Source organism: Palaemon carinicauda, chromosome 43 (genome assembly GCF_036898095.1).
Source record: "Palaemon carinicauda isolate YSFRI2023 chromosome 43, ASM3689809v2, whole genome shotgun sequence".
NCBI lineage: Eukaryota > Metazoa > Arthropoda > Malacostraca > Decapoda > Palaemonidae > Palaemon > Palaemon carinicauda.
Window position 1 is genome coordinate 19,729,625 of NC_090767.1, and position 12,500 is coordinate 19,742,124.

General features: G+C 37.3%; 1 protein-coding gene and 2 long non-coding RNA genes across 3 annotated transcripts in view; 2 read left to right on the forward strand and 1 right to left on the reverse strand.

The window, feature by feature from the left end:
* LOC137633441 (uncharacterized) overlaps nt 1–12,500 on the forward strand; it is a 149,123-nt gene that overhangs the window by 79,429 nt on the left and 57,194 nt on the right. The gene's annotated exons all lie outside the window — the stretch shown is intronic.
* Nucleotides 1–12,500, reverse strand: part of LOC137633440 (uncharacterized) — a 376,441-nt gene that overhangs the window by 17,019 nt on the left and 346,922 nt on the right. The window lies entirely within an intron of this gene.
* LOC137633465 (uncharacterized) lies at nt 1,455–5,539 on the forward strand. Its single transcript, XM_068365757.1, has 7 exons — nt 1,455–1,582; nt 3,478–3,578; nt 3,712–3,820; nt 3,977–4,061; nt 4,264–4,367; nt 4,510–4,633; nt 4,830–5,539. The coding sequence occupies exons 2-7, from the start codon at nt 3,506–3,508 to the stop codon at nt 5,358–5,360; spliced, it is 1,026 nt and encodes a 341-aa protein (XP_068221858.1). The 5' UTR covers nt 1,455–1,582; nt 3,478–3,505; the 3' UTR covers nt 5,361–5,539.

The following is a 12,500-nucleotide window of genomic DNA, read 5'->3' on the forward strand; positions in this document are numbered from 1 at the left end:
TGTATGTTACCTGAAAAGAAATATTAAACTTTTCCTTAAAAAAGTACATTAATGAATGTGATACATTCTCGATAAAGAATGATCAAAGTTGTTACTTATCCATTTCAGAGGATTTTACTCCTCTAACCTTTCGAAGTTTTCAATTGGAATAACATTTGCATTTGTGTTTCAAACTAATCATACCGAAGATCTTCCTTCAGGGGATCAAAGGTCCAAACAGACCATCTCTCTTATTTGGAAACCACACAAAATGTTTTGTACATTCTGGATACGTTTTTGGATACATTTATATTATTCACACTTGCAACACTGCTGCTCACCACTCGCCCCTCGCCATGCATGTCCCGAGGAGGAAAAGGGGTGTGGCCGAGCGCTGGTGGAATGCATTAGCTTCTCCAGAAGGTCAAGGACGACATATCTGCATTTGCGGGCTCTGAGCCAAGAGCGGTCCCTCCTTGGGGCTCGGGGGAATTCCCCCTCCTCTGTTTTTCTCACTTCGTCTTCTCCTTCTTCTCCAGGGGGGCTCTGGAAGGTCAAGGACGACACATCAAAATTTTTGGGACCTTAGCCAAGAGCTGCCCCTCTTCGGGGAATTCCTCCTCCTCTGTTTTTCTCACTTCGTTTTCTTCTTCTTTTCTAGGACATAAAATGCCTTTGCAAGTCAGTTTTTGCACCTGAATAATAAAATGTATTTAGGGTTTTGAAAATAAAATCAGAAATTTAAAACTATCTTGTTACAAATTCTGCGATAAATATGTGATGTGAGATATATATATATATATATATATATATATATATATATATATATATATATATATATATATATATATATATATATATATATAAACGTTCACTAGAAGAGCTAGAAGACCCAGGCCTACATGGCTGAGTACTATGAAGCAAGAAGTAGAAGCTGATGAATGGAGAAGTATTGAATTGAAAGCTCAAGATAGAGACGACTGGCGAAATCTAACCGAGGCCCTTTGCATCAATAGGCGTAGGAGGAGACGTTGATGATGATGATGATGCATATATATGTATAAATATGCATATGTATACAGTATATATGAGTATAAGTAGATATTTACATATATGTGTATAGAGTATTATGTATGTATGCATAAATATATATATATATATATATATATATATATATATATATATATATGTATGTATGTATATACACATACATACATACATACATACGTATATATTAAGATTTACACTGTTATATACATGTATATATATATATATATATACATGAAGAGAGAGAGAGAGAGAGAGAGAGAGAGAGAGAGAGAGAGAGAGAGAGAGAGAGAGAAGCGGCAAAAACTAGGAACGAAAATGACAGAGTAGGTGGGGAGAGGGGAGGGGGTGCGGGAGTGCAAGTTCTCAAGACAGCTTTGGTTCTCGGCGGGTGAGGGGGGGGGGGGGGAAATCAGGGATACCCAATTGGTATTTAAAGGTCCAGGATAAGCTTCTCATCCCCGCAGTTCTCCGAAATCACAAGCACTCTTGTGGTGTCCTTCAGATCTGCTCTGCTTCCTCCGTCGTCTCCTTCTGCAGGACACAAGACGTTGTTGTGAGTTGGACTTGGTCTTTTACTTCTTTCTTGGGTTTAAATCCAACCCTCCACTGAAGTCGAGTGAACTACTTCTCTTTGGGTCCATAGTAATCATCTAACGAAACATTTTCATTATAACTTATACAATTCTTTGGTTGTAGCATCTCCCAAATCATATGATCTTGTGAAAAGTAATGTCTTTAGTTTCTCCTTAAATTCAATTGCTCCCTTTTAGTCCTTCATTTCAGTTGGCAGTTTATTATAATGTCTAGGCGCACAGTAGCTAAAAGCCCTTTCACCAAATTTACTATTTGTTCTTGGTTCAGATAGCCTATGTTTGTCACTCATGTGTCTTATGTTAACATTTGTTTCTAGTTCTAGTTTATTCAGGCATTCTTTTAGATATTTTGGTTCATTTTGGTTCAGTATCTTAAACGTTAGTAAGAGTAGCTTGTATTCAATTCTCACCTTTACCGGCAGCCAGTGTAATTTAATTAGTGCAGGGGTAACTCTTTCCCTATTGTGTAGTCCTTTTATTAATCTATCCGCTCTGTTTTGTACTCTCTGAATTTTCTTCAGCTGATAATTTGGTAAGCCATAGAACAGTGAGTTGCAGTAATCAATTCTTAAAAATATGTGGTGATTAATGAGTATGGCCATAGATTTTTCATCTAAGTATTTACTAATATATGCTATGTTTCTAATATGATAGTTACAATTTCTTACCATATTATTTATATGTTCATTCATTGTCAGTCTATCATCCATGATTACTCCAAGATTTCTGACAGATTTCTTTAGGTCAATGATCGATTGACCTATTTCAATTCTTTGGAAGCATTCGATTCTTTTTATAACTTTTTCATTTCCAAAAATAACACATTCACTTTTGTCTTCATTGAGCTTGAGCTTTTTTGTTAACATCCAAGCCTTAATGTCATTCATTATTTCATGTATCTTTCTTTTTGCTTCCTCAACTGATGCTATTGGGAAATAGAATTGTGTATCATCAGCGTATATTTTAAACTTAACTCTGTGAGTTTCAAGTATATTTGCCAGTTCAATCGTGTAAATTTCAAACAGGAGAGGACCTAGTACACTGCCTTGAGGCACCCATTTGGTTAGTTTTCTTGTCTCAGATTCAACATTTGATATTACTACTTTAACTTTGTGGTTTTCGAGATTACTCACAAACCAGTCATTTGCTCGTTCTACGATGCCCACAGCTTTAAGGTCTTCCATCAGATATGTATGTTCTACAGTATCAAATGCTGCACTTAGATCAAGCATCACAAGAAAGCAACACTTGCCATTTGTTATAATTTTGATATGTCATTTTTAATCGCTAACACTGTTGTTTCTGTGGAGTAATTTTCTCTGTATGCAGATTGATCATCAGGTATGGCATTAGATTTTTTCAGATGTTTCCAGGTTTGTTTGTGTACAGCAGTTTCAATCATTTTCGAAAAATATGACAGATTTGATATTGATAGTCAGCCATTCTCTGGAGACAGAGATTTCTATTGCCAGCTCACCTTTCATGCGTTGATGAGAACAAAACTTTAGAAATGACGCATTTCTAAAAGTGAAATATTCTTTCATACAATTTGTACAGTTCTTAACATGGGGGCATTACTGTTTCTAATAATTACAGCGAGTTATATTTGAAATGACTCCTTTCTTATGGTCTCAAAGCTGTTTCAGAATGACATTAAGATTGTTCACAGTTTTACCAGACTGAACTGTGATCAATCTCTTTTCAGACCACATGTCTTTCAATATATGAAGAGAAGGAGAGTTGAATAAATACTGATTACAGTCTAAAACTAATATGTATATAATTAATCAGGCTCTCTCTCTCTCTCTCTCTCTCTCTCTCTCTCTCTCTCTCTCTCTCTCTCTCTCTCTTACAGGTTGATATTGAAACGCTCTCCCTTAGACATGTTCCAGAGAACATTGATCCTGGCGGCAATTTCAGTTGCCTTTGCATCAGTGAATCCGCCCTGGCTTCCAAGTAAGTAAACAAAGAGGTTGAAAGACCTTTGTGAAATTGTGCTGTGTCTCAGTTCTCATTTTTGAAGTTGTTTACAGTTGCTTGCTTTACTCATTTAGTTTATTATTATTATTATTATTATTTTTCCTTTCAGTTTTACCATGTGAGAAAATTACTTCTGAGCTACAAAGGGCGCTTCGTCCCGTGGATCCACACACATTCCCCATCATCTCCGATTTCAATTATATTCGTGACAACGAAAGGTTAGCTATGAATAACAAATGAAGATACGCGAATATTTCGTTTTGGCTAACATTGTCGTGAAAAAATACATTAAAAAAATTCTGCTACATTTTGTTACGATGTGAGTATTGTCATTTCTTCTAAGCTGAAGCTGATTTTTTTTCTTTTTCTTTCAGATACAGCTTAGACATCTTCAACTTGACATTTGAAGGCTTTTCCAATGTTTCCTGCAGCTACTTCAATCTTGATGAGCCTCACTTGGTAAGGAAGTATTATAACATCTACCTAATTATGTGTTATTCTGAAGACAAGTAAACTAAACAATTAATTGTTTGATTTTTTTATATCGTCTCTTTAACAAGAAGAAATGATTCATTTGTCTTCTTCCTAATTCTCATCTACTTCTAATTAATTAATACCACACACATTCTCTGTCTCTACGAATAATTCCTGATCTTTATAGGCAACACTGATCCTCGCAGGACCCAATTTGGAATTCAATACCAGTCGTGCCGATGTACACCTTAATACACTATACTCTCCTAATCAACAAAATTCCGAATTGACGTGAGTATTTCCGAAACTGACTTTACCCGTATATTACCTGTCCCTCCTGTAGCATTGTTGAACAGAAATTCTTGTCGAATTTGAACTTTAAGAGATAAGAGATTAGTCAATTGCCTTTAACAATGGTTTCGTCTACTGTCAGTTTGCAGGCGCACGTCTATACTCTGGAGTTGAGGTTCAGACGCGACTATTACTCGCCGTATCCCTTCAATCTCTGCATCACCAGAGACTCTCTCCAAGTGGCCTTCCATGCTGAAGGAATCACAGTAAGTGCTCTATTTTCTCTTCCTTAATTAAGTGCCTTATTTTATCTTATTTTTCAGTGTTTAAAAGAACTAAATACAATGGAGAAAATGTTGATCTAACTGGAAAAAAAAAGCAATTATGAATGATTGGACAGTCTCGTGAAATTGGTATTATGCATGTGATTTCAACCATGTCTATTTGTATCTTTCCTCTTAGGCCAGTGCTTGGGAGCTAAATAACCACCCAGAAGCAGTGGTGGATGCTATAAATTTTCACCTTCCTCGCTTTGCCAGTGACCTTGCCACAACACTCAACAATATACTTTGCAAATCCATTGATTTCTCATCATCGACTGCGATTCCCACCACTACACCTGGAAACAGAACACCAGCTTCAATGCCAAGCCCCTCTATTACTTCAACGCCAAGGGGGGAGAGGAGGAGGAGGGGGGCAGTTCGATATAGAGAGGAAGGAGGAGGGGTAGGGGGAGGAGGAGGGGAAGGAGATTCTTTTAGATGTATTGCTCCCGGACACGATTTGCGTTGTGAGGAAGTTCCTAGACAACCAGACACTTTTAGTTGTTATGATAGACTAGGAGACCATTTTAATTGTACCACATTTCTTGAAAGAGTGGCTTTGTCTTGTCAGGAAGATGGTTTGATAGTAATCTCTTTTATATGTACCATAATTCCACCAAGAGGAAAGAGGGAAAATTATCATACCCTTGATACTAACATCCAGATATGATCAAATCATTAACAATTGATAATCATATTTTCTTTTTCTGCAATTTTTTAGATTGAATTTAGAAAGCTTAATATTATGCAATAAGACTTTTTTTTTTAATACCCAAACATTTTAAATAATGAAATGTTTAGAAACAATATTATGTCATATCAATGCTATCAAATAAAATAATTGTTCTATTTCGGTCTTCTTATCCTTATGATTCTAGATAATGAGGGAAATTTAAAACTATAATTGTACAACATATCGTTTTATATAAATCTATTCATGAATACAGTGTTGCATAAATATCTTTATTGAGATTATATATATATATATATATATATATATATATATATATATATATATATATATATATATATATATATATATACATATATATATATATATATATATATATATATATATTAATGATTATTTCTGTGCAGATCTGTATTCTTCGACTTATTTTATCTAGGGTAAGTACTTTACCCTTGAGAATTACAAAAAATTGATGGAAGATTTGAATAGAAAAAGCCGAAATGTAGGACTAAAGATTGATATGAGTAAAACTAAGATCATATTCAATGAAAAGGCAGAGAGACAGCAAATAAGGGTTATGGACGAACGTCTGGAGATTCTTAATGAATATACATACTTAGGAGAGACAGTAAGTGGTTCCCCATAACATGAGATCAAAAGATAAAAGAAGTATAGAATTTTTAGTAAACAAAATGAGATTATCAAGGGTAAACTTCCATTCTCTCTCTCTCTCCCTCTAAAAAGAAAAAGTATTAAATCAAATGGTCGTACTAACTTATGGGTGCATCAAAATCTTAGTCTTACTAAAGCCTTAAAACATAAAAAGCTAATTATAACTCAAAGAGTTATGGCGAAAATAATGATTGGAACACACACATATGTATACATACACACACACATATATATATATATATATATATATATATATATATATATATATGTATATATATATATATATATATATATATTATATATATATATATATGTATATATATATATATATATATATATATATATATGTGTGTGTGTGTCTGTGCTTATATATAAATATATAAATACATATATATACATATATATATATATATATATATATATATATATATATATATATATATATATATATATATATATATATATATATAAAAGTGTGTTGTATAGGGGTTGTATGAATCAGATTTTTACAGTTAGGCAGATATGCGAGAAATATTTAGCAAAAGGTAAGGAGGTGTATGTTGCGTTTATGGATCTGGAGAAAGCATATGATAGAGTTGATAGGGAAGCAATGTGGAATGTGATGAGGTTATATGGAGTTGGTGGAAGGTTGTTGCAAGTAGTGAAAAGTTTCTACAAAGGTAGTAAAGCATGTGTTAGAATAGGAAATAAAGTGAGTGATTGGTTTCTGGTGAGAGTGGGGCTGAGACAGGGATGTGTGATGTCGCCATGGTTGTTTAACTTGTATGTTGATGGAATGGTGAGAGAGGTGAATGCTCGAGTGCTTGGACGAGGATTAAAACTGGTAGGCGAGAATGATCATGAATGGGAGGTAAATCAGTTGTTGTTTGCGGATGATACTGTACTGGTTGCAGACACAGAAGAAAAGCTTGACCGACTAGTGACAGAATTTGGAAGGGTGTGTGAGAGAAGGAAGTTGAGAGTTAATGGGGGTAAGAGTAAGGTTATGAGATGTACGAGAAGGGAAGGTGGTGCAAGGTTGAATGTCATGTTGAATGGAGAGTTACTTGAGGAGGTGGATCAGTTTAAGTACTTGGGGTCTGTTGTTGCAGCAAATGGTGGAGTGGAAGCAGATGTACGTCAGAGAGTGAATGAAGGTTGCAAAGTGTTGGGGGCAGTTAAGGGAGTAGTAAAAAATAGAGGGTTGGGCATGAATGTAAAGAGAGTTCTATATGAGAAAGTGATTGTACCAACTGTGATGTATGGATCGGAGTTGTGGGGAATGAAAGTGATGGAGAGACAGAAATTGAATGTGTTCGAGATGAAGTGTCTGAGGAGTATGGCTGGTGTATCTCGAGTAGATAGGGTTAGGAACGAAGTGGTGAGGGAGAGAACGGGTGTAAGAAATGAGTTAGCGGCTAGAGTGGATATGAATGTGTTGAGGTGGTCTGGCCATGTTGAGAGAATGGAAAATGGCTGTCTACTAAAGAAGGTGATGAATGCAAGAGTTGATGGGAGAAGTACAAGAGGAAGGCCAATGTTTGGGTGGATGGATGGTGTGAAGAAAGCTCTGGGTGATAGGAGGATAGATGTGAGAGAGGCAAGAGAGCGTGCTAGAAATGAATGAATGGCGAGCGATTGTGACGCAGTTCCGGTAGGCCCTGCTGCTTCCTCCGGTGCCTTAGATGACCGCGGAGGTAGCAGCAGTAGGGGACTCAGCAGTATGAAGCTTCATCTGTGGTGGAAATGTGGGAGGTTGGGCTGTGGCACCCTAGCAGTACCAGCTGAACTCGGCTGAGTCCCTGGTTAGGCTGGAGGAACGTAGAGAGTAGAGGTTCCCTTTTTTGTTTGTTTTCTTGTTGATGTCGGCTACCCCCCAAAATTGGGGGAAGTGCCTTTGGTATATGTATGTATGTATATAAGTGTGTGTGTCTATATATATATATATATATATATATATGTGTGTGTGTATATATATATATATATATATATATATATATATATATATACATATATATATATGTATATACACATATATATACATATATATACAAACACATATATATATGTATATATATTATATTTATATATATATATATATATATATATATATATGTATATATATATATATATATATATATATATATATATATATATATATATAGTGAATACTATAAGAGAAAGATCCTCGAAGCATCAACAGACATAAATAAGTTATATTGTCTCCTGAATGGTATAATGGGAAATGTAAAAGAAAAGAAGCTACCTGATGGATACAGTGACCAGGAACTAGCAAATAATTTTCTAGTATTATTTAAAAACAAAATTGAAACTATAACCATGTCATTTGCAAATACTGTACTAGATATCAGATTAATGAAACACCAGGCACATAGACAAAATTAATACGATTTAACAACATAACACAAGATGACATCACCAGAATTATCAAGAGAGCAAAGAAAACAAACTGCGCGATCGATCCTATGCCAATATCTGAAGTAATTGGAGAGAGAAACTTTTCTAGTCTAGCCGAAATACTAATGAGAATAGCAAATGCAAGCATTGATGAATGTAAGTTTCCTAAATCTGAGAAAATGGCTACCAGGAATTAGGCTCATATGGAACTTTTTTCAAATCTATCCTTTGTCTCAAAACTGCTTGAATATGTAATTCTTGAACAACTAGTCAGCCACTCAGGAGTAATAGAAGCTTTGCCTGACAACCAATTGGTAGAAATTACTGTGTACAAATTGAAAACTCTTATTCATCATATGAACCCTTAAACAGAGGGGTACCCCAGGGCAGTGTACTTGGCCCAATCTTATTCTGCATCTATACTATTGGTCTATCGAAAATACTACAAAGTCATGACTTCTCCATAAATGATATAGATGACTCTACTGAAACTCTAAACCGAATCCTTGATAGTGTTAGAGAAGGGATGATATTTAAACAACTAAAATTAAATGAGAACAAAACTGAATTCATGGTGGTGGGCAAGAGAAACAGTGTGAGAAACCTGGGTGATATTCAAATGAACATAAATAATGACTCTGTGCCGATATTTAGTAAAGTTCGAGGTCTAGGTGTATTTCTTGACTGTAACCTGTCTCTAAATGCCCAAATAAATAATATAATAAAAACTGCTGGTTATCATCTAAGAAATATTTCGTTTATAAAAAAAGTACCTGGACGAAAATTCTGTAAATAAACTTGTGATAAACTGTGTTCTTACCAGGATTGACTACTGCAACTCTATCTATTACAATTTGCCAAAAGTGCAACTTAAGAAATTACAAAACATAATAAACAGAGGAGCAAGACTGATAAAAGGTGTCCCACCTAGATAAAGGATCACCCCTATACTAATTGATTTACACTGGCTGCCGATTAAAGCGAGAATTGAATTTAAAATACGTACAATGACCCACCAAGTTATCAGAACTGGTTGTCCAAAATACTTAAGAGAATTCCTACATATTGCGCAGCCAACAAATCTTGTCGACACGAGAATAGTTACAGATGGCTTCAAACTGTTGGAACCTAGATTTATGTCTACTTTAGGCTCTAGAGCCTTTAAATATGCGGCCCCGAGACTATAAGATAAGCTCCCACGAAACATTCGAATGATTGAAGACATTAAGGCTTTCAAGAGGAAACTGAAAACTTTCTTATTTCAACAGTCATACAACAGTGACGAGTTAACAGTAAATGAATAATACGCGATATGAAACATTAAATACTGTGTGTGTGTGTGTGTGTGTGTGTGTGTGTATGTGTGTGTGTAATAAATAGACAACAACGTCTCAGTGGCGTCCAGATATCGAAGACAGCTTCTCCTCGGACAGATCGTCCTGCAGATAGTTTTCAGGATAACAGCAGAAATACTTTTACTCTTCTTCACTCATTGTCGTACATAACATTATTTCATCAATACAAACAGTACATAATTCAGCTGTATATTAATAAATGAAAGATTTATTTCGAGTAATTAAATCACTGTTGAATCATGCGTAGTAGATTTCAAGCTTCGCATGGAGACTAGGAAAGAAAGGACACCCACGGACCAGTTTCCCTCTGTCTGCACGCAGGAACCTTCAACCTCAAGGTTAACCTAGAGAGAGAGAGAGAGAGAGAGAGAGAGAGAGAGAGAGAGGGGGGGGGGGTAAAAAACTCTAAGACTTTATAGGAAACTTTCATCTTCTTCAGTCTCCCGGATGTAAGCCAAGAGAGGAACGTGCCAGGGAGGGAGAGAGGAGGGGGCAGGGGCGGGGGGGGGGGGGGGGGGTTCTCTCCTAGGTTGAGTCCTTGGCGGAGTCCTGCTTAGCCGTGAGGCGAATCCTTTTTTTCTTAAACCGGTTAAAGTGAAGAGGGATTCCGTGATCCGTGGAAAAGAAAAAAGAAAACTGCTTCGACCAGTTTACGATTAGTAACTGAATTTGTCACACTCCCTCTCACACTCTTTCTCTCTCTGTATCTCTGTCTTCTTCTTAACTTGTTGTTGTATGACTACTCGGTCTCTCTCTCTCTATCTCTCTCTCTCTGTTGTCACACTCCCTCTCTCACTCTTTCTCTCTCTGTATCTCTGCCTTCTTCTTAACCTTGTTGTTGTATGACTACTCGGTCTCTCTCTCTCTCTCTCTCTCTCTCTCCTTCTGTTGTCACACTCCCTCTCACACTCTTTCTCTCTCTGTATCTCTGTCTTCTTCTTAACCTTGTTGTTGTATGACTACTCGGTCTCTCTCTCTCTCTCTCTCTCTCTCTCCTTCTGTTGTCACACTCCCTCTCACACTCTTTCTCTCTCTGTATCTCTGTCTTCTTCTTAACCTTGTTGTTGTATGACTACTCGGTCTCTCTCTCTCTCTCTCTCTCTCTCCCCTTCTGTTGTCACACTCCCTCTCACACTCTTTCTCTCTCTGTATCTCTGTCTTCTTCTTAACCTTGTTGTTGTATGACTACTCGGTCTCTCTCTCTCTCTCTCTCTCTCTCTTCTGTTGTCACACTCCCTCTCACACTCTTTCTCTCTCTGTATCTCTGTCTTCTTCTTAACCTTGTTGTTGTATGACTACTCGACTCCTCTCTCTCTCTCTCTCTCTCTCTCTCTCTCTCCTTCTGTTGTCACATTCCCTCTCACACTCTTTCTCTCTCTGTATCTCTGTCTTCTTCTTAACCTTGTTGTTGTATGACTACTCGCTCTCTCTCTCTCTCTCTCTCTCTCTCTCTCTCTCTCTCTCCTTCTGTTGTCACATTCCCTCTCACACTCTTTCTCTCTCTGTATCTCTGTCTTCTTCTTAACCTTGTTGTTGTATGACTACTCGGCTCTCTCTCTCTCTCTCTCTCTCTCTCTCTCTCTCTCTCTCTCCTTCTGTTGTCACATTCCCTCTCACACTCTTTCTCTCTCTGTATCTCTGTCTTCTTCTTAACCTTGTTGTTGTATGACTACTCGGTCTCTCTCTCTCTCTCTCTCTCTCTCTCTCTCTCCTCCTTCTGTTGTCACACTCCCTCTCACACTCTTTCTCTCTCTGTATCTCTGTCTTCTTCTTAACCTTGTTGTTGTATGACTACTCGGCTCTCTCTCTCTCTCTCTCTCTCTCTCTCTCTCTCTCTCCTTCCTTCTGTTGTCACACTCCCTCTCACACTCTTTCTCTCTCTGTATCTCTGTCTTCTTCTTAACCTTGTTGTTGTATGACTACTCGGCTCTCTCTCTCTCTCTCTCTCTCTCTCTCCCCTTCTGTTGTCACACTCCCTCTCACACTCTTTCTCTCTCTGTATCTCTGTCTTCTTCTTAACCTTGTTGTTGTATGACTACTCGGTCTCTCTCTCTCTCTCTCTCTCTCTCTCTCCCCTTCTGTTGTCACACTCCCTCTCACACTCTTTCTCTCTCTGTATCTCTGTCTTCTTCTTAACCTTGTTGTTGTATGACTACTCCTCGGTCTCTCTCTCTCTCTCTCTCTCTCTCTCTCCCCTTCTGTTGTCACACTCCCTCTCACACTCTTTCTCTCTCTGTATCTCTGTCTTCTTCTTAACCTTGTTGTTGTATGACTACTCGGCTCTCTCTCTCTCTCTCTCTCTCTCTCTCTCTCCCCTTCTGTTGTCACACTCCCTCTCACACTCTTTCTCTCTCTGTATCTCTGTCTTCTTCTTAACCTTGTTGTTGTATGACTACTCGGTCTCTCTCTCTCTCTCTCTCTCTCTCTCTCCTTCTGTTGTCACACTCCCTCTCACACTCTTTCTCTCTCTGTATCTTCTGTCTTCTTCTTAACCTTGTTGTTGTATGACTACTCGGTCTCTCTCTCTCTCTCTCTCTCTCTCTCTCCTTCTGTTGTCACACTCCCTCTCACACTCTTTCTCTCTCTGTATCTCTGTCTTCTTCTTAACCTTGTTGTTGTATGACTACTCGGTCTCTCTCTCTCTCTCTCTCTCTCTCCTTCTGTTGTCACACTC

What these genes read in the sequence shown, in the direction of transcription:
- LOC137633465 (XM_068365757.1), top strand. Translation starts at nt 3,506, where the DNA reads ATGTTCCAGAGAACATTGATCCTGGCGGCAATTTCAGTTGCCTTTGCA. An exon ending in ATCTTGATGAGCCTCACTTG is followed by an intron (nt 4,062 to 4,263) that starts GTAAGGAAGTAT and finishes TGATCTTTATAG; the next exon opens with GCAACACTGATCCTCGCAGG. An exon ending in TCCATGCTGAAGGAATCACA is followed by an intron (nt 4,634 to 4,829) that starts GTAAGTGCTCTA and finishes CTTTCCTCTTAG; the next exon opens with GCCAGTGCTTGGGAGCTAAA.